The sequence below is a fragment of the Lytechinus variegatus genome, chromosome 6 (assembly GCF_018143015.1).
Source record: "Lytechinus variegatus isolate NC3 chromosome 6, Lvar_3.0, whole genome shotgun sequence".
In the NCBI taxonomy this organism is placed as follows: Eukaryota; Metazoa; Echinodermata; class Echinoidea; order Temnopleuroida; family Toxopneustidae; genus Lytechinus; species Lytechinus variegatus.
Window position 1 is genome coordinate 30,937,080 of NC_054745.1, and position 22,112 is coordinate 30,959,191.

At 34.7% G+C, this 22,112-nt stretch overlaps 1 protein-coding gene across 1 annotated transcript in view; it reads left to right on the forward strand.

Annotated features, from left to right (window-relative positions):
- Positions 1 to 1,230: 1,230 nt before the first annotated feature.
- The window catches only part of LOC121417708, a 106,879-nt gene continuing 85,997 nt past the window's right edge, over positions 1,231 to 22,112 (forward strand). Inside the window, exons 1-10 of the mRNA XM_041611442.1 lie at positions 1,231 to 1,723; positions 14,239 to 14,409; positions 15,214 to 15,367; positions 15,751 to 15,816; positions 17,140 to 17,211; positions 17,638 to 17,703; positions 18,504 to 18,581; positions 19,183 to 19,251; positions 20,073 to 20,222; positions 20,917 to 20,988. Coding sequence (XP_041467376.1) covers positions 14,274 to 14,409; positions 15,214 to 15,367; positions 15,751 to 15,816; positions 17,140 to 17,211; positions 17,638 to 17,703; positions 18,504 to 18,581; positions 19,183 to 19,251; positions 20,073 to 20,222; positions 20,917 to 20,988 — 863 coding nt within the window. The 5' untranslated portion in view covers positions 1,231 to 1,723; positions 14,239 to 14,273. The remainder of the gene's footprint in view (positions 1,724 to 14,238; positions 14,410 to 15,213; positions 15,368 to 15,750; positions 15,817 to 17,139; positions 17,212 to 17,637; positions 17,704 to 18,503; positions 18,582 to 19,182; positions 19,252 to 20,072; positions 20,223 to 20,916; positions 20,989 to 22,112) is intronic.

Genomic DNA, 22,112 nt, shown 5'->3' on the forward strand with positions numbered 1-22,112 from the left:
TACCATTTGGTCTATAATTGGACAAGACAAAGTGTTAATGAATGAAAATGAAATGGATATTTGACTAGCTGGTTATAAGACGAACTAGTCATATAGATGTAATGGTGATAAGACGAAGTGATGGGTGTTTACTCAATGAAAGGTTGATGGACGGAATGGCATTACACTAAAGGAAAGTAGACTATGTGATGAGTGGACGAGTTGGCAGTAGTCGAATTGGCAATTTACCGAAAATTCGCCCCATACTTTTAAACATTTTGTTTTTCGTTCCACAACTGACTACCAGAATAACAATGGTCCATCTTCCTCGTCAGTTGCACTTCTCTTGATTCTTTTTTTTTCTTTTAAATATAATTTTATTGATTAATCATCACATGTAATAGTTACATAAAATGTAAACATTGTCATACAAAGCATGAAATATTTTCGTCAACAATACTGTTTTAAAAAATACACAAATTTTTACTTTTATAACGCTTCTCTATTTCTAAACGATTACAAACCAATCTTTTGAATAAACGAAGTATTCCAAACTCATGAAATCTACAACTCGACTTTTTTTTGTAATAAAAATGGAATAAATAGCATACCTATTAGAAGATTAAAAATTATATACTTATTGTTTTTTAAATCATATCCTTTTATCAGAGTAGCAACATTAAAATCATAATTAATGACTACAAATTTATACACAATGCTACTAATTTTTTTCCAGAATAATTGTTTTTTTTTTACAAGTTACAAATAATATAAAGTTTCTCTACAAAACTTAATTGATTTCTTTTAGATTAGCCCAATTTCTATATTATTTAGCATGATTTCCAGGGAGTGCTGCCAATTTTGTTTATTCGCATTACCGTCAGCAAAAATCTATAACAATGGCTGCACAAGAGGAATATTGCAGGTACAGTTTTACAAACAAAGGTACAACCCGGCATTGGCGGCGGAAGCCAAAAATTTTAGGAGGGGACAACAAAAAAATTTTTGACAAGCAAAAAAAAAAAAGTTCTCAACCCCAAAATTTTTTGGGGGACCTAGAAAAAAATTTTGACAAGCAAAAAAAAAAAAAAAAAGGTCATCAACAACAAATTTATGTCCCCCCCCCGTCCCCCCCGCCTATGCAACCCGGATTCTATGAAAACATAACAGCCCAAAACTTGGGATCAAAGTTTCCCCAATTCTCGTCAGCCGACCATCACCATAGGAACGTGAAGCCGAACGTCAATGACGTCACAATTTTGGACACGAGCTCTTCAATCCGGCAGAAAATTAACACAGGTGGAGTGAATTAGTTCGATGATCCGTGCCAAAGATACACCTCAATAAATTTATCGATCCGAACTAACCTGAGCTAATTAAAGGTTTGCAGTACTGATACTTTATTTTTACGATTTGTGCCATCATTCATTTCGAATCATCGTTCGAAAGAAAAGTTTGGTGGAATTCGTAGTGGGTCGACCCGTGGCCGTGGTGCCTGGCGGGATAATTTTGGAATAAGTTGGAAATTGGATCCATTTTTGCTGAACGTCAATCCGTGAATGTTTCGGTACGTTTGATCTCGCGAGTTTGTCTGTCTTCTGGACTATGGAGGATTGATGAAAATCTTACCATCTAAAAGAGGAATTAAGTTGGATAATAACAGCACTGGAATGTGGTGGAATTTATATCGGTTGTAGTTGGAGAGTGCAAAACTAGAGAGAAACACCGAACCGAATAAGAACAGGTGAGATTTTATTTGTTGCATCTCGTTTCTATTTTCTGCGCCTCTTGTCTTGACATGGGGACACTTCCCGGGACACGGCAGGGGGTAAGATGGGGTAAATAAGGTGGTGGTCAGATCGATAACGGTGAGCTGCCAGCTGAGTGTAGCTTCCTTTTTACATCTTGAGTGGGGGGAATTCTTAGTTGGCATCATAAAGATGAATAGGAAGATTAAACTGTTATCATGAGTTTTGACCATCTGTCGAGTCGAATGTCGGGTACTCGCAGAAGTAGGCCTGACAAGCAGGGACCTCGATCTTGTATCGGCATATCTTTGGCAGTTGAGGAAGAAAGAATGATTATGAAAATTGTTTGTAATCATGCTTTGATATCATTGTAGGGTCCGAGACAAAATCATTTTCTAAAGTCAGTATCAACTAAGCCTCTTATGACAGGCATCAACTAGGCTCCACCATATTAAATTAGAGACAGGAAATGGTTTAATATTTTACCATGCCTGTGTGATTGTTTGTGTGTTGCAGAGATGAATACCACATGCTCCAATGAATGATGTGCCCCCATGAAATGATCATTGAATGAATTGTAAAGAAAGGCTTGACCTGCAGCTATCATCATGGTTAAATGCGACCTTTTGGGTGTACAGTCCTGTACACCCCAAAAGTTGAAAAAAGGGTGCTGAAATGCACCTGTTTATTATTTTATTTGCACCAAGAAATGCTTGTTTGCACCCCTTAATGCTGAAGGTGCAACTTTTTAACTTAAGTTACATAATACTTAACAGTAGAAAAGGTTCAGATTTGAACCTTTATTTCTTGGTTCAATATAGCTGCAAAAACAACAAAATTTATCACTTTTCTTTTCAAGAAATAATCTTGTGATAAATTGTAGCCCTGTAGATTTTTCCTGTTGTGTTATTTTGCCCTATAGGGATTTTATTTTGTTACAATAGCTATACCGGTGTGTTGGCTCAGTTGGTAGAGCGTCCGTCTCACAACCGGGAGGTCGGGGGTTCAAACCCCAGCCGCTTCGGACCAAAAGACATTAAAAGATGTGAGTTGCTGCTACCCTGTTTGGCGTTCAGCGATTAAAGGGATAGAGCCTCGTTGATCTGGCGCTGCACAGTGGCTGCCGGGCCCACGATCAATTGGGCAAAGCAAATATTTAGAGTATTTCATTTCAAATCTATTTCGAACAATAAATTATGGATTTTCATTTTTTTTCATTTGTACTGTAGCAGAGAATGTTGTTCATCAACTTCATGTTGATGTAACAGATGCAGAAGAAGGGATATGAGCCCCACTTAGTACAATGCATTCTAATTATAACCAAACATGTAATGAATAAATGCCAAGTCGTTGGCTGTTATTTAATCTAGAAATTTTCTTTGCTTTTTTGTGGAAAAGAAAATCTATATTGAATGCCTCATAATTGACTTTCCTTTGAGATTGAATATGGAAGGGAATCTTTTTAATATGCAGGGGGTATACCAACATTAATGATAGTAGCAATATTGCACCAAGAACTAATAGATAGCACACTGGATGTAGAATTGCAGATTCTTTCTTTCTTTCATTAATTGATTTATTCATGAATTTATTCATTTATTTATGTAATCATTTATTCATTTATTTCTTCATTTCTATATTTATTTCTTTATTCATTTAATTATTTATGTATTCATTCATTCTCCACTTGTGGGCTGGATGGCCCTCTTCAGCCACAGGTTATTCTTCTGAGGGGTTCAGTGTACACATTTAATATTTATACAAACATGCAATATTAAAAACAAATACATATATAAAAGAAAACATAAATCAACTTCAAACATGCATGTAATCCTAGGTAGGGTAAGGTAGGACTATACAACTTATAAAAAAAATGCAAAAAAGAGTTTACCAAGGCAATGAAACTCGTAAATATTTTGTCTCCACTTATACCGTACTGGCCTTTGTGTAGTAAGTGTTGCATAACAATCGACTACTTCCAGAAGAAAATCAATGTATAACAAACTTTACAAAGGATTTCTTATTAATCTCTTTTGTTGCAAGAGATCTTGTCACTCATTGTTCATTATAATCCCTCATAGGCATACATATGTCATGAAGGTAGGACAATATGTGGGTCCTGTTTCATGAAACTTGTTATGATTTACAACTTTACAATAACAGTTGAAAGCTACTGAAATCTTTCAATCCTATTGGCTGATAGTAAACTTGTTACAGAAATTGAGCATTTGTTGTAACAACTCCAGTCTGTATGAAACAGGACTCTGGCTTACTTCTCTCCGGCCGCATTGAATTTTAGGGGGTTTGCTGTGACAATTTTGTTTTTGATAATTCCCAAATGTAGTTGCCGAAAAGCATTCCAACTTTGGGATATACACTGGAAACTATTCATGTGCATAAAAAAGCTGGAAATGATTACCAGACCCAAATTCTCATGTCGAAGAATAAAAAGTAAGGAAAAGAATGAAAAGGAAAGGAAAAGGGTGAAATATGATCAAAATCTATCAAAACAAAACTGCAAGAAAATTTCAAAATTTTTGCTTGCTTGCTTTGCTCACTCGCAGCTTAGAAATATTGCCCAATTCACCATGTTTGGCCTCCTATTGCTTTATGGCTCATTAGTTACACAATTGAGCGGATGAATAGTTGATCGAAGCTGCTTATAAATGAACAATTCCTAATAGATTGGATGGAAATTTTTCATTTCCGCACAGAAATCATTTTCATCTTATCCCAACTACTTGTTCAACTGTAGTTGAATTGATTGTTTAAGGTCGTCCTTATGGCAACCGTTACTGGTGAGTTAATAACCAAGGTTAAAATAGACTATTTTTGGCGACTATATTATAAATGCACTTTACTTTGTTCACTGGTTTGGTTCATTGGTCATGACTGATTTTAGTGAATTCCGAAAGAGTGCATCATTATACAGAGCTCATTAGATAAACCCCAATCGTGTTCTAGTCTGCTGGGCAAACCCTTCATTCAAGTTAAGGGTCTGAATGTGCAGCCTACTCATGCCTTGTGTACTGAAGGCTCAAGAACAGCAAGTTTTGTATACATGCTAGTCTTTGCGTGGAGGCACACTTGTTGATCAAAGTTCCGACCAGGGTCTGTGCCTGCAGACTGATCGTGTTCAGGCACACAGATGTTGTTCGCTGTATCACTTTTGTGAAAAAATGATCAATTTCATTGATTTTTTACCATTCGATCTATAGGTGGAAAAGCTGCTCGCATATAACGTCACTAATAAAACAATTTGAAATTCTTTGATGGATTCCTGTCAAACCTACACCAATTTTTTTAAATGATTTTATCGCTATTTTTGAAATAAACTTTTTGTCAGGGTGAACTTAATTCCCTTTAAAATTCCACTTAACCGGCCACCCGGCTTTGCATGTTTTAAAACCCATACACCTAAAGTTTCAGGTTAGGAATTAATATTAATTTTTAGGGGCTATCATTACTTGCTTTATTGGGGGGGGGGGTGAATTTTAGTTGCTGTTTCTTGTCATTACAAGAAGAAATAGGCCTACTTTTTTTGCTCAATGAGGAATGATACTGACATAAAGTAAAAGTATATCCCATTCTACTGTATTTTGATTTTCTTTTTTTATAAATGTAGGCCTACATGTGCTTGAATATTGTTTTGGGAGACCCTGGGGCAACTTCAGAAAAGAAGTTTGCCCCAACGCATTCCAGTTTGCAAATTGGCTACCATGAGGGTGAATTCCCCTGTCGGCTGTTGCCCACAAGTAAGTTGTGTGCTATTTGTTGCCCTTGCAATAGGTGTTTAACATTTAGCCAGACGAGAATCCAAAGGTCGGGATCAAGTTTCAAAGTTAATAATTGATGGGTCGCTGTCATATAAAGTCAACATACCAGGTGACTGTTACCTGGATACACACAACAAGTAATCCTTCAGTCATGTTAACTGGTGAAATCACATGCAAGTCCCAAATGCAAGCTTCTGATTGGTTGACAACCAAGTTGTGTTCGATTGGGACTCTTTGTGTAACAGCCCCCTGGATACGAACAACATTGCAGCCATGCTCTTGACTATTGTGTGCTAGACAATAAAAAGATTCATCATGTCATCTTTGCCAAGAGAAGAAACTATACATCGATCTCTTCAATTTTTTTTTAAAGGACAAGTCCACCCCAACAAAAACTTGATTTGAATAAATTAAAAGAGAAAAATTCAACAAGCATAACACTGAAAATTTCATCAAAATCAGATGTAAAATAAGAAAGTTATGATATTTTAAAGTTTTGCTTCATTTCACAAAACAGATATGCACATCTCGGTTGGTATGCAAACGAGGGAACTGATGACATCACTCACTATTTCTTTTGTATTTTATTATATGAAATATTTTGATTTCTCGTCATTGTCATGTGAAATGAAGTTTCATTCCACCCTGAACATGTGGAATTCCATTATTTTAACATTTTGTGCTTCAGGCAAGGAGGTCCTAATCATCAAATTCGTAAAAATTGAAATATTGTATAATTCAAACAATAAAAAACAAAAGAAATAGTGAGTGACTCTCTCATTTGGATGTAACTGGCTCGTTCATATTATAACTAGTTTGTTAAAAATAAGTGAAACTTTGAAATGTCATTACTTTCTTATTTTACATCCGATTTTGATGAAATTTTCAGCATTGTGCTTGTCTGATTTTTCCCTATTGATTCAAATAAACATTTTTGTAAGGTTGACTTGACCATTAAGAAGGAACTTCAACAATTCAGCAGTCATGCATTTGGTCTATTGTGCACCATAAATGTACAATAAAAAGATTCATGATATCATACGAAGAAACTGCAATCATTCACTATATTTGGTCTACCGTGCACTGTATAATAATAACAAAAAACTTTTATTACAACTCTGCTATTTATAAGAAACTTCACTCATTCAGTCATAAAGTAGGTCTGTTGTGCACTACACATTAAAAGATTCATTAAGCCATTGAAGAAACTTCAATTATTGTTCAGTCATGCTTTTTGGTTGTAATATGGTGCACTGCACAAGACAAAAAAATTCATATTTTCGCCATAAGAAGATAAACTTCAACTGTTCAAACCGTTCAGTCGTGTCTATTGTGCGCTATATAAAATCATGCTGTTGGTCCATCAATTGTGAATTACACAATAATAATCATGATCAAGGATTCATTGTGCTCTAAGAAGAAATAGTGGGGGTAAAAAGATTGGTTGTTCAAGTGTAGAAATGATGAGCCACCAAAAAAATTGATGGGGCAGAACAAGGCGTTTTGCGCAAAATGTTTTGTTTCAAGTTTCAAAATTGATTGATCAAAATCCACACATACAGGATTGGATCACTCTCAATTTTACAAACACTAATATGGACAATAACAGTGAAACACAACATTACAAATCAAGTATAGAGATAGATAGGAATATGGCTAGTTGTGAGCAAGTAAAAATTTCACCTAAAAAAATCTAATCCTGCGACAATTTTAGACATGATAATCATTGTATTTCACCCATTTTGTTCTTTCCTCCTTTTTTCTGGTGGGGAGGGGGGGGGGGGGTAAGTGCCCAAGCCCCCTATTTACACATCTGTGCTGCCTTCAATTGTACATCGATTTTTTTAAAAGTCCTGTTAAAAAATGTGAATTTTCCAATATGATAATCAGATTGAATTAAACAAAAATTCTTAATGCAGAATTATTGAGCTGAATTGACCCTGCTGTATCGTTTCATGTGCAAAAACAATAGCCCCTCTTATATCGCAACGTGTTTTGTCATTCTTGAATAAAAAGCATTTTAAACATTCACTCTTAAGATTTCAGAGAAAGACTATTTTGCCATGAAAATTTGCTCATTTCTGTTAATTTGACTTTTTAGGATCTGTATTTGATTCTTTCAAACTGTGAGAAAGTACAAAAGTATGTAAATATATATGCCAATTTTAGGTGCAAAACTGAAAAGTGCTCAGTTAGATCTCTAATATGAGTTTAAAGCCAAAATTTATTCCTTCCAGTACAGGTGTAGCTACATGTAGGATACTGAAATTGTTCTTCTCTCCTACCTCCATTAGAAAAAAGTTTGACAAGTATATTTATTCAACCTGTGAATGCTTCAGTAACAAATCTTATTGGCAAATACTTGTAGCAAAAGCTTTGTATTTTTAAGAGCTTGGTGCAAACAAGCGATAGTTGTTAGAAATCTGTTGGGTTTGATGGACACCTTTTTGCCTGAGAAACATTTAGAGGCCATTCTCATTACGCTTTCTAAAACTAGGTTACTGGAAACCGATTCAGGAAACCAGTTTGGAAGATCGCTTTGCTAGCATTCCCACTTGATCACACGAAAGTGGTTTTCAAAATCACATCATGTAAAGCGCTCTTGTTGCTATGGAAACGCTCTTAGTGGGGTGACACGTTTCGCGCGAAATTCGAAACCGCAGCATAGGCATTATACACCTGTCGTGTGGAGTAGCGCGCTCAAAATGTGCGAAGATTGTCCCCGGAGAACGGTTGTGTCCTCACTCTAAAACCAGTGATCTTGAAAACTACATCGCGAGGTGGTTTTCCAAACTGGTTTAGAAGATCACTTCCAAGACCCCTTCCACCGTTCTCACTACACGTTAAACTAGTTTCCACTAAACTAGTTTCCAGTGAACTAGTTTTAGGAGCATAGTGAGAACAGCCTCTTAGACATTTAGTTCAAACCACAAATTTTGTTGGTCGCAGAAATAAACGGCTTTCAGAACGTAAACGTGATGAAACAAAGAAAAATGTTTTCTGCAGAACAAAGCAATACTTTGTGAGGGAGGGAGGGAGAGAGGGGTTGAGAGGGAGGGAGGGGAGGAAGGAGAGGGAGGGAGGGGGGGGGGGACTGAGAAAGAAAGGTTAGAGAAAGAGACTATTACAAAAGGCAACATTAAAAACACCAAAGGATACAGTTTCAGAAGTTTATTCTTCAATCGCTCCACAATACTTTGTGGGAAGATACAAGGTGAGAGATGTTTTACTTACTCCGAGTCTTAAGAGGTGTGGGGGGGGGGGCAAACATGCACCCCTTCTGGTTTCTTAAGGAGGTAAATAGATCAATGTGTAATGGTCAATATTTGAATAGATGTGTTGTAGTTTGGACCTCTCCAGTGTTATAAGGGAGAGGAATCTATCTTGTGTTTTAAGAGAGAGTGTTTGATAAATGTTTGCTATTCACCACTAATGTGCAAATCCAACCAGCATACATTAACTTGTACCAGTTCCTGATTTTGCAGTTTCATAAACTAAATTGGAATTGATTTCAAGTGAAGCTACTTTTCAGAGAGGGAGCTTGTTTAACATACAGTTAAAAATTAATTAATTACAATTTCCAATTCAGTCTGATAAGTTATCACTTGATTTATTCAGAATTTATTTGAGAGTGTGACAGTGGAATTTTGATAGTTGTAATATTTTCTTTTAATAATAAATTGAGTGAATATGATGGGGGGAGGGAGTAAGAAAAGTAGGTAGAGAGAGAGAGAGGAGGGGGATGGTGGTTTATTGAGTTAGAATACATTCATGATACTTGTTAATCATTAGGCTGTGCTGCACCAGCCCGAGTTTACTCAATCTAGAGATTTTAGCCCAATCGGCCCTCTTTGCGATTAATCTCGAGATTCAAGAAACCCTGTCTTCACCATCGCAAGAAGAGCGTTTCCTGCTCAAGCGAGGCATCGATGCATTATGGTCCGACACGGTGAATAAATTTTCCAGAGTGCGTCTGCACTTGGAATTAGTGGGATTATTTGTAAAATAGCGCTCTATTTTGCAAATAATCCCAAGTTGACTTGGGAATGCAATCTCAAGATTAATCCAGCAAACTAGCGCAATAATTGCATCTCCATTACAAATGATTTAGAGATTGTTCAGATCAGGATGATGATCGGGATCAGTAATAGTGCACTAATCTGCAGAAGGCCATATTGACAATACGTGTAATTCAATTCAGGATTTTTTTACATTTTGTTCAAATTTGATAATTATTGTCAATCTCCATCTAATCCGAGCACAGACCCTGATATTCCCATTCCAGCTTCCTCATTGGCAATAGGGAAGGATTAGTTTGAAATTCCCTTTTTTATATTTCAATAGTTTTTGGTGAGGGCCTCCGGATTATCGCCTACAATAGGGTTTCCATAGAGGATCAATAAGATTTGTGACCTTTTTGAGCTTAATAGGGGAAACCCCCTAAAATGTCCACCTGTGGTCAGATTGGAGCATTTACACTAGAGGTAAAAAAAAATGTAAAATGAATGCCTGTAGGGCCTACAATTTTTCAAACTGTTGTCATAAGTTCTCTATTCATCTTCTGTTCAGAACAGAGTATTTACACTAAATGTAATAAAAAAAACTTTACAATTATAGGGCCTACAATCTATTTCGAGATGTTAAATTTCTGTCATAAAGCTCCATCTCTTCCTATTTTGGACACAATGGAGCATTTAGGTAGAAAAAAAACTATATGTGTTCATGCGGGCTTAAGGCCTACAGACTACAAGATGTCAAATATCAGGCAATAGGCATTTTTTTATTAGAGTCCTGTACATGTTTCAGTAAAGCATTAGGCTTTTAGGCATTTGAGCGTGACTCGATTCACATTCATTATACATGTACATGAGTTGGTCTCCTCAAAATCACACAACAGTAAAAATGTTTAGAATTTCATACAAAACTTGTTTACTATATGATTTTTTTTCAGCAGTTATTTAAAAGTTTAAGCAACCAGGCTTAATTTATTGAGAATTATATAACTTTGAACACTGTTTAATCAACTACTGTAAGTCTCGTGTAGTTAACGGCATTAAAGGTCAAGTCCACCTCAGAAAAATGTTGATTTGAATCAATAGAGAAAAATAAGACAAGCACAATGCTGAAAATTTCATCAAAATCGGATGTAAAATAAGAAAGTTATGACATTTCAAAGTTTCGTTTATTTTCAACAAAATAGTTATATGAACGAGCCAGTTACATCCAAATGAGAGAGTCGATGATGTCACTCACTATTTCTTTTGTTTTTTATTGTTTGAATTATACAATATTTCAATCTTTACGAATTTGACGATTAGGACCTCCTTGCCTGAAGCACAAAATGTTAAAATAATGGAATTCCACGTGTTCAGGGAGGAATGAAACTTCATTTCACATGACAATGATGAGAAAATCAAAATATTTCATATTTCATATAATAAAATACAAAAGAAATAGTGAGTGAGTGATGTTATCATCAACTCTCTCATTTGGATGGAACTGGCTCGTTCATGTAACTATTTTGTTGAAAATAAGCGAAACTTTAAAATTCCATAACTTTCTTATTTTACATCCGATTTTGATGAAATTTTCAGTGTTATGCTTGTTGAATTTTTCTCTTTTTATTCAAATCAAGTTTTTGTTGGGGTGGACTTGTCCTTTAAATTTAAACAGTGTTTTACTGTGCAATCCCTGTTTGCAGTCTTGAATATGTGTAGTAGTCAGCTAGTCATGCATTACAACATTGAGATTTAGAGTATGTTTTCTTTGAATTTTTGATTCCACATAGTTTTTATATCAGACTTGTTAATCAGTGTTAGCATAATCTTAGCTTTCCCATAGTGGCAATAAGGGGAGGAACCAGGATTTTCCAAAAGGGGGGCACATTTTCCAGATGAAAATTTGACAAGCAAAAAAAAAAAGTCTTCACTTTCAAAGAGCGGGTCACACTTGAGTAAAAATGGTATGTTTACATTACAGAATTGATTATCACTCTCAAAGGGTGGGGGGGGGGGGACAGGCCGGCCTGTCCCCCCCCTTGGATCCACTAATGGTGGCAATATAGATAATAACCTGTGTATATGTTAATATAAACAGTGAAGATGAAATACATGTTTTTATCAATTATCTTTTTTTTCTTATATCCATTTCTCAAGGAAAATAACCATTAGGCGAAATTGGATGCGTAACGTTTGATATGGTAGTTCTGACTTTTGCCTTACAATCAGAGGGTTGTTTGAATCCACCATGCCCTACTGTCCATTGGATAAAATGTCAATCCACACTTCATTTGCTGCTCTATACCCTGGTGTTAAGAAGGTTCCTGATTAAATTTAGGCTATTGTGCTTAGCAATTTATTTTTCAAATATATTTGCCAGAATGCTCCCTAGGACTAGGTAGTGGTAAAAGTGCATATACTGTTAAAGCGCTAAGTTGTGGGGATCTGATGTATGAAGCACTATAATATAAAAGCGTAATATATTTATCATTGGGAAAAATTTGGAAGTTCAGTCGCCCATAAAATGAACAATTTCTCAATTTCTATGTTAAATAGTGCATATAAGAATAGAGATACATGTTTATGAAAAATCACGTACTCATGCATGTTATTATTTTACACATGACTTTTTTTTTTAAGGAATACGCATAGTTTTTGTATTGTAAACAATTTCTCCATTTCTGTGTTTTGTGTATTGTTCACAGTATGAATGGAGATAAAAGTTTATGAAAGATTATTCTCTCGTGCGTGTGATTATTTTACACGTATCTGTTTTTTATGAGTGTGCATATAGTTTTTTAGTGTGAACAATTTCTCCATTACTATATTTTGTATATAGTGCATAGTGTGAATGGAGATTTTGTAGTGTAAAAGGTCCTTCTTTTCTATGCTTTGTGTATGTGTACACTGTACAATGTGAATGGAGTCTCTGTTGGCATTGTATAGATTTATCACAAAGAGAAGCCATGCATGGGTAATTTCTAAGCTTAATATAAATGGTGAAAATAGCATCGAGGGGGTCTAACAAGCATTTAATGGGTGCATCTAAAGAAAAGCGAACCTTGGGTCATTCACACAAATTTTTTCTTCAGGATATGTTGACAAGATAAATCCTCCTTCAACCCTATAATGTAGACAGCAAAGCCAATTGCAATGCTTTCTACATGCATTCATGAAATTTAATGAAGTAATTTCTTTTTTGACCCACTTTTAGACTGGGTGCAAATATTTTTTTGCCTACTCTATGCCATCCCTATCCAATATTTCTGACAGAATAAAATGTAATTATTTATGTATGCATGTTTGTATAACGTTAATACATGTAGTTACTTTCTTTCTTGCATCGTGGTATTATTGTGAACATGGCCCCTCACGATAATGGTAGCAAACTTTAGAATTAACAGAAGCAATTTTATTTTGAATTGAATTTGGGAGAATACATTCAATTTGTGTAGATAATATGAAGCGGGTTATCACTATTATTTCATAAAATTTTCTTGATTATATTTTTTGTTGTACTTTCTGTTACAAATAACTAACTATTTGCTTCGAAATAAAAGTGTATTTTTGTCTCACCTGTATAGCAGAGTGAGACTATAGGCGCCGCTTTTCTGACGGCGACGGCGGTGTCAACATCAAATCTTAACCTGAGGTTAAGTTTTTGAAATGACATCATAACTTAATAAGTATATGGACCTAGTTCATGAAACTTGGCCATAAGGTTAATCAAGTATTACTGAACATCCTATTAGAGTTTCATGTCACATGACCAAGATCAAAGGTCATTTACATGGAGGGTCAATGAACTTAGACCATGTTGGGGGAATCATCATCAAAATCTTAACCTGAGGTTAAGTTTTTGAAATTTCATCATAACTTAGGAAATATATGGACCTAGGTCATTAAACTTAGACATAAGATTAATCAAGTATCACCAAACATCCTGCATGAGTTTCATGTCACATGACCAAGGTCAAAGGTCATTTGGGCTCAATGAACTTTGGCCGATTGGGGGTATCTATTGAATTAAAATCAAAACTTTAAAAGTTTTTGGATCTGCATTCATGAAACTTGGACATAATAGTAATCACGTATCACTGAACATCCTGTGCAAGTTTCAGGTCATATGATCAAGGTCAAAGGTCATTTAGGGTCAATAAACTTTGGCCGAATAGGGGGTATTTGTTGAATTACCATCATAACTTTGAAAGTATGTTGGTCTAGTTCATAAAACTTGGACATAAGAGTAATCAAGTATCACTGAACATCCTGTGCTCATTTTTAGGTCACATGACCAAGGTCAAAGGTCAATGAACTTTGGCCATAATGGGGGTATCTATTAAATTACCATCAAAACTTTGGAAGTTTATTGATCCGACTTTTGAAACTTGGACATAAGAGTATTCAAGTATCACTGAATATCCTGTACAAGTTTCATGTCACATGATCAAGGTCAAAGGTCATGTGAGGTCAATGAATTTTGGCCACATTGGGGGTATTTGTTGAATTACCATCCTATCTCTGTAAGTGTATTGGTCGAATTCATAAAATGTGGAAATAAGAGTAACCAAGTATCACTGAACATGTTGTGCGAGTTATAGTAGTTTTCAAAGTCAGCCCTGCTGCTATGTTGAATCGCGTGATGCAGGTGAGACAGCCAGAGGCATTCCACTTGTTATGAATTTAACCAACCAAGAAACAACCCATTTTCTCTCCCTCTATGTTTATTCTCTCCAGATTTTTGATGAGGTAGCATCTGAAATATCGTGATAATGAAGATGGGTAACACTGTACATTACTCGGTGTTCCTTTACGTTCTAGTCCTGTTCTTCTCTTTGACCAGTGCCACTTGGTACGGACCTGATTATTGGAACCAGAGATATGAGGACTTTGGAATCGATTATGCCAGTAAGTAGACTGTCCAGGCAGTCATTAATACATGTAGTTAAAATGAACAGTGGTGGCACCAAGATGGAGGGGGGGGGGATTTGCCCCCTTCCCAGTCGTTTTGCCCACCTTCCCTTTTTGAACTTTTGCCCTCCTTCCCAATTGGAACTTTGAAATTTTGAAACATTAAGAAATAAATTTTAAAGTTATCAGATTTATCCCCAAACCTGGTATTATTTGCTCTCAATTTTGAAACACCTGATGCTGACACTGATGATGATATGCAATTAGAACAGGTAACTTTAAAAGGGTACTTTAGGCTAATAATGATACGATACAATAGATGTATATCAACTTTGGGACATGAATGGTTTCCTTGTTTTGAATACTGACCAGGATGTGCATGTTACTGTCAGTTTGTTGAGATAAAGAATATCATAACTTTAATATTTTACAGCTGACTTATGTTGCATTCAAATATGGATGATGTATAAAAGGGCTCATGACTGATATAACTTGAATGATGATGATTACGGTGGTGATGGTGATGAAGAAGATGATCATGATGATGCTGGTGATTATTATGATGATGATGTATTTTTATTATTATTAACATAACAATATTACTACTACTACTGCTACTACTGCTGCTGCTGCTGCTGCTGCTGCTGCTGCTGCTGCTGCTGCTGCTGCTGCTACTACTACTACTACTCTAACTACTATTACTACTACTACTACTACATGACTTTATATTTTACACCCAAGTATATTATGTTATTAGTACTCTATAGATTACACGACCGTCACTTACCTTTCTTATAATAGCTGGAAATGACCGCTTCAACGGCATTTGGTCAGCAACGTCTGCGATCTCTGGCGGCTATGGAAGAGCTAATGCTGATTACAATGGCCGAAGTAATACTGGGTGTACTATAGATGAAAATGATCTGACCATAGACTGCTCTTCAGCAACGACAGTGTAAGATTCTCATTTTGTTTTTAGTTTTTACTTTGTTAAGTAAATTTTGTATCTTTAAGGTCAAGTCTACCCCAATGAAAAGTTGATTTGAAGAGAAAAAACCCCAGCAAAACTGCAGGACACTGGAAATTTCATAAATGATTGTTGTATTTCCTCTAGTAATATAAAACTTTTTTAAAATTTCTTCTATATTGTCATTCTTCTATCATTGTCATTGTCAATTTTTATAATTATTATAATATACAATAATTATGTAGATACAAACTTTTTCAGCTGGAGTGTCCCTTTAAGCCAGTTACACTTGGAAAATATATGTATATAGGCCTATATAAAAAATCCCTGAAAATTCCTAATATTTGTATATACTCTGATTATTTTCACAGATTTGTCAAGAACTACAACTTTGCGAATCTGACATCGTCCACCTTTTCAAAAGATGTTGAAGAAATGTAAGTGAGGCTTATTTGCCCTTATCCCATAGAGGTACACTCAATTTTTGATTAATCTGCTCTCATTTCTCAAATTGGCAACACTGATCATGAATTCAGTTTAGGCAGTTACACAGTAAAAAAAAATCAAATATGGATGGAGGATGAGTGAAAAGGAAACAAAATGCAAAATTTAATATTAACATTGCCAGATTCAATTTAAGAATTGCTTTTTGTAGCTTTTTTTTATTGATCTGCTCTTATTTCTTAAATTGGCAACACTTATCATGATTTCAGTTTAGGCAGTTACACAGTTTAAAACAAAAATCAAATTTGGATAGAGGATGAGATTTAAAGGATTTATTTAACTTTGTGAGCAGCCGATTTCAAAATTCTCAAACCAAGATGAAACATGTGTACAAGTACATGTATTAGAACTGAAAAAACCCTGAAAACAACCATTATTGAGAATAAAAAGCTAAAAGTACTAGTACAAGGCAAAACCCAATTTTGTAATTAGGCGTCTTAAAGATGCTTAAATAGAGCACATAAGTGTATGGGATGTAATTAAGATGGTGTTTCCGGTCACTTTATATTTCACTTTTGAAGCACTAAATAATGATTTTTGGATGCGATTTTTTCTTGACTTCATTTTTGTAACATATCACACACACAGGTGACAAATGCGACCTTCTAGCTCAGATTTATATAAAGTCAAATTAGTGTTAGCCAATCACACATTGCCAGATTCAATTTAAGAATTGCTATTTGTAGTTACGAATAGTGTTTGTTATAAAGAGTAATTCCGTTGTAAACAGTAATTTCATTGTATCATTGATTTCACTGATTTCTATGTGTTGCCAGTTGAGAGTGTTCAGTGTTTTTTTTTAATAATTGCATTACTGTACTGAAAAAGATTTTTTTCTTTATGTGCAATTGAGAGCAAAGTTCAACTTTCCCTTAGGATTTGACCATGTAGAATGAGACCTAATGTAATAAAGAACACAAAGTGGATGTAGACCTAGTTAAAATTAGTTTACCATTTTCCTATTTGTATTAATATTGCGCACATATCCACCTTGTTAGGTGCTCAAGGCGCTCCTATATTACCCGGCTAAGCTAGGCATTCATAGCGCACACAGCTTTTAAGGAATTACTTCCTACCAATACCCATTTACCTTTACTGGGTTGAGTGCAGCACAATGGGGATGAATTTCTTGCCGAAGGAAATAACGCCATGGCTGGGATTCGAACCCACGACCCTCTGTGATCAAAGTCCGAAGACTAATCCACTGGGCCACAACGCTCCACATTATCATTTTATCATTTTATTTTATCGTCCAGTACTATTGTGGGAGGAAGTTTAGAGAGGATTGCTACCGATACATTCCACAACCTCACCAAGTTAACATCATTGTAAGTATTCATCGGTTCAAGATATTGGCTATAAGGAACATGTATCAATCCTACAGAGGTCCGTTGCAGAAATCGCAACTCTAAAAATCATGCGTAACTTGATTTTCAACCAATCAACAGTGCATTTGGGACTTGCGATTGATTTTTTTACTTGAGTTTAAGGGGAGGGGTGGGGGCTTTCCCCCCAAATATAACCACTTTCAATGGGTTAAGCAATGAGCCAGGTGAATTACCATGTCAAAGCATACAGTGTTTTTGTTTGGTATACTTGAAGCCTTTATTTTAAAAATATGTGCTTTCGCCTTGATATTCTCATATACATATGCATCTCATTTGTGGTAAATAAAGGCAGTTTTCTGAATCAATATTTCAATACAAAATCAATTAATCTCTCTCGTGATTGTTTTTTACCATTTTTTTCAACAGAACCATACACAATACCCCCATCACAACGTTTCCTGATGTTTCTATGTGCACAAGCTTGGAGAAACTGTAAGTTAATCTTTAAATTTGTTATAGATCAGAGTGATTGATTAATTCAAGCAAGAATGTTGGGAAATCATGTTTCCATTGTCCAAATTGTTTATTTCTGTTGGAAAATAAAAATCATGTGAAAGTTCTGCATATTATTGTTTTGTTGAAAAACGCTCAAGAGGCCTTAATTTTTGCTCTGCTGGGGCTAAGTGGGATTATTCACAACTCATTAAAAGCATGTAAGTTAGAATTTGCAGTAAGACTTTCATTGATAACAACGCCTTGATTTAAGTGTCAATTAGAGTCTGTGTTTGTAGACTAGTTTAGATGAGAAGTCATTTAGTGTAACCATTTTGATTGAATAAAGTGTTTTTTTATGGGATCCAACATATGGGGCTAACTTTTAAAAATAAGGCAAAGAGAATAAAGTTAGCAAGCAGAAAAATTCAACTCTTTAAAATGAAAATTTTATTCTGCGATGAATAATTGTATCAATTTTGGCATGATTTTCCGGGAAATATCTTTTTCTGTCTTTCCTTTTTCCTTTATATTCCTCTTCTTTCCATTTCTACTTTTTCTTTCCCTTTATTTCCTTTTCTTCTTCTTTTTCTTTCCCTTCTCTTTTTCCCCCTTTTCTGCATCTTTCTCCTTCCTTGTCTTTCTCTTTCTCTTTCTCCTTCTTTTTCTTGGTCACTGTGATTTCACACTTGGTGCCACACTGTGAACACACTATGGCACATACTGTATGCCAGTTTCATTCATCATAATTTCATACATTTTTTGCAACCCATTCTTTCTTTTTTTTTTTTTTATGACAGAGATGTTACTAGGAATGGTATAAATTTTGATGTCTACACGTATTCACCGCTGACATTTCCTCCATCCCTCAAAGAAGTGTAAGTATAGAAGTGTTTGCTATTTTCCTGAACCCCAAAGACATTGCAAGTCGGTTGACTTCCTCTTGAAAATTCTCATTGGGAGACTATTGCATAGTTCTAAGCTTATTGAATTATTTTCTATGTATGAACAGGACTTTTCCATTCTTGTGTACTGTGATAATTTTCTTGTTATTTGACACTTTGGCCCATATTCTGAAGTCAGGTTTAACATAGACCATGGTCTAACTCTGTGCTGAAATTATGGAAAGCCAAAAATGTCAAAATTCTTCTTGCATTGTATGTTTCTCATGATTACTGTCCTCTTTCCTAACTTTTGAATGGTGAAGAAAGCTATCTTATTCATCCTTCCAAAACAGTAAAGAATGCGTTGAGAGAGAAAAATGAATTGAATTTTTACTGTTAGAGATTTATGCAATTATTGACTATTCATTGTTAAACCACAACTTCAAACCAGAGATTGAATTAAACCTGACATCAGAATATGGGCCTTTGTATTTTCATAATGATATGTTTTTTCTAATTTCCATTCCAGCACCTGTATAGGAATGAGATTGTTTCTTGAATTTGACTGTTTTTCTATATTTTTTTATTCTTATAGGAGTGTCATGGAAAACAACATAGATTGGGTTCCACCAGGGCTATTCTCAGGAACAAACATTGAATATCTGTAAGTAGCACTCCATAAACCTTTCTACACAGAAAAAACTGTGGTGTTAAGTTCTTTTGAGAATTGGATGGCAGGTACGACCATTGGTTTTTGAAAAGCACCCTAAACAAGTATTTTCCATATTCTGACAACACCCCTTATTGGCATGTGAAACCCTACCCTACCCTAATTATTGGAAGCAAAATGGTACCCTTGACAAATATTCCCTGAATTCACCCCCCAAACAACTGCACCGATATTTTAATTATGTCACGGATGTCGGCTTTACCTATTCTTAACACCACCCACCTCCCACACTTCGCTCAAATCTGACTCTAAACATGTAGTTTTGGGGTGAAAAGTACATCTTTTTAAAGGAATTTTAGGCTTTTTTGTACCCTCGCAAATTTCTTCGCGATATCACTCAGCACAAAAACCTTATGCTTGTCCCACATTGTTATGACACACTTACAACTGTCCATTATTTGTATAATACATCACATTATATGCTATTTATTGATTTCATACATTTTCAGTGGTGCTAAATTTTTTTTTTTTTTATTATGTGTTGGTGCTAAAACGTTAGTGAACCCCACCAGATAATGAACATATTTCAAGTGTTCAAATTCTGCCATGTTTGAGATATTTAATTGTGAAATCGGGTAATAAGATATTACATGTACATTCAATAAAGTTTGTTTCTCTGGGCTTGCCGAATTCTGTAGTGATGTCTCCACTCAAGACTTCAGCATGAAAGAGCGCATTGTCTAGTGGTGCTCATTAGCTCTTTAGCATCACTGTATATTACCATTTTGATGATTATTTTCTGCTTGTCATTTCAGAGGACTGAGCATGAATCAGATTTCAACCTTCCCATCGGATTCCTTGAAGAGGATGTATAATCTGACCTTCCTCTCGGTAGATGATAATCAGATCTCCTCAGTCTCCAAGAGAAACCTTGAGGTCTTCAAAGACAGCCCTCTAATACACCTGTAAGTTACACTAAATATCCTCTAAAACTCATCTTTTGTTATCTTTGTATCTCATTGGCACCATAACATATGTAGCTTTGCAAACAATTGCTGAAAAGAAGTAATGATAGTAATAAAAACGTGCTTATATCCACTCTGATATCATTAAAGGGGGATCCAACCTTAGACATGGGATGTTGTGTAGGAAAGGAGAAAATATGAAACACGGAATAGTAAAAGTTTGAAAGGAATAAAAAAAGACGTTGAGCTATGTAATTTATTGGAGGAAGTGGACAAGCAGTCCTTGCCTTACATCACTATGACTTCATATATGCAGCCAATTTGAAGTCTCCATGGATATAGTGATCACTAATTTTTACACCTTGTGTAAATTCATGAATTTCTTATTGTTTATGTGATAGTGTTCAAACTGTCTGACTTTTCTTTTACCTCTAAAAACAACATTTGAACTAGAGTGAATTCCCCTTTGAAAGTGGTAACTGTCTTTATTATCTCTATTAGTGTTTTATTTTTTAGCTTTTGACTGTGTTTCCTTGTTTTTTCTTGTGATAACTGAATACACAGTAGCTGGATAACCTCCAATCTTGGCTCATATTCATCGAGGAATGTATGGAAATTCTACTCAATAATTGATAATTCACTAAAAAATTTTTTTTTTCAAAAATAAAACTTTTTATTTTCTATATTGAAATAGGAACCTGAGTAACAATGTGATCACCTACTTGGCTCCAAGGGCACTTGCTCAACTCAGGCAACTTAAGATCCTGTGAGTACCTGCCTGTGATTTGATTTGAATTAATTTGATTTGAATTGGTTTGGTTTTAGTTGGGTTGAATTAGTTTTATTTGATTTGAATTGGTTTGGTTTTAGTTGGGTTGAATTAGTTTTATTTGTTTTGAATTGGTTTGGTTTTAGTTGGGTTGAATTAGTTTTATTTGATTTGAACTGGTTTGGTTTTAGTTGGGTTGAATTAGTTTTATTTGATTTGAATTGGTTTGGTTTTAGTTGGGTTGAATTAGTTTTATTTGATTTGAATTGGTTTGGTTTTAGTTGGGTTGAATTAGTTTTATTTGTTCTGAATTGGTTTGGTTTTAGTTGGGTTGAATTAGTTTTATTTGATTTGAACTGGTTTGGTTTTAGTTGGGTTGAATTAGTTTTATTTGATTTGAATTGGTTTGGTTTTAATTGGGTTGAATTAGTTTTATTTGATTTGAATTGGTTTGGTTTTAGTTGGGTTGAATTAGTTTTATTTGATTTGAATTGGTTTGGTTTTAGTTGGGTTGAATTAGTTTTATTTGATTTGAATTGGTTTGGTTTTAGTTGGGTTGAATTAGTTTTATTTGATTTGAATTGGTTTGGATTTAGTTGGGTTGAATTAGTTTTATTTGATTTGAATTGGTTTGGTTTTAGTTTGGTTGAATTAGTTTTATTTGATTTGAATTGGTTTGGTTTTAGTTGGGTTGAATTGAATTGATTTTATTTTATTTGAATTGAATTGATTTGCATTGATTTGATTTATTTAATTTGATTTAATTTGATATGATTGTAATTGATGTCATATTAGTGTATAATTTGATTGGATTTTGTTTGATTTAGTTGATTTGACTGATTTTAATTATGAATTGGTTTTGTTTTAGTTGAGTTGAGTTGAATTGATTTTATTTGATTTGAATAGAATTGAATTGATTTGATTTGCATTGATTTGATTTATTTGATTTAATTTGATATGATTGTAATTGATGTCATACTAGTGTATGATTTGATTGGATTTGATTTTAGATTGATTTGACTGATTTTAATTATGAATTGGTTTGGTTTTAGTTGAGTTGAGTTGAATTGGTTTTATTTGATTTGAATTGAATTGATTTGCATTGATTTCATTTATTTAAT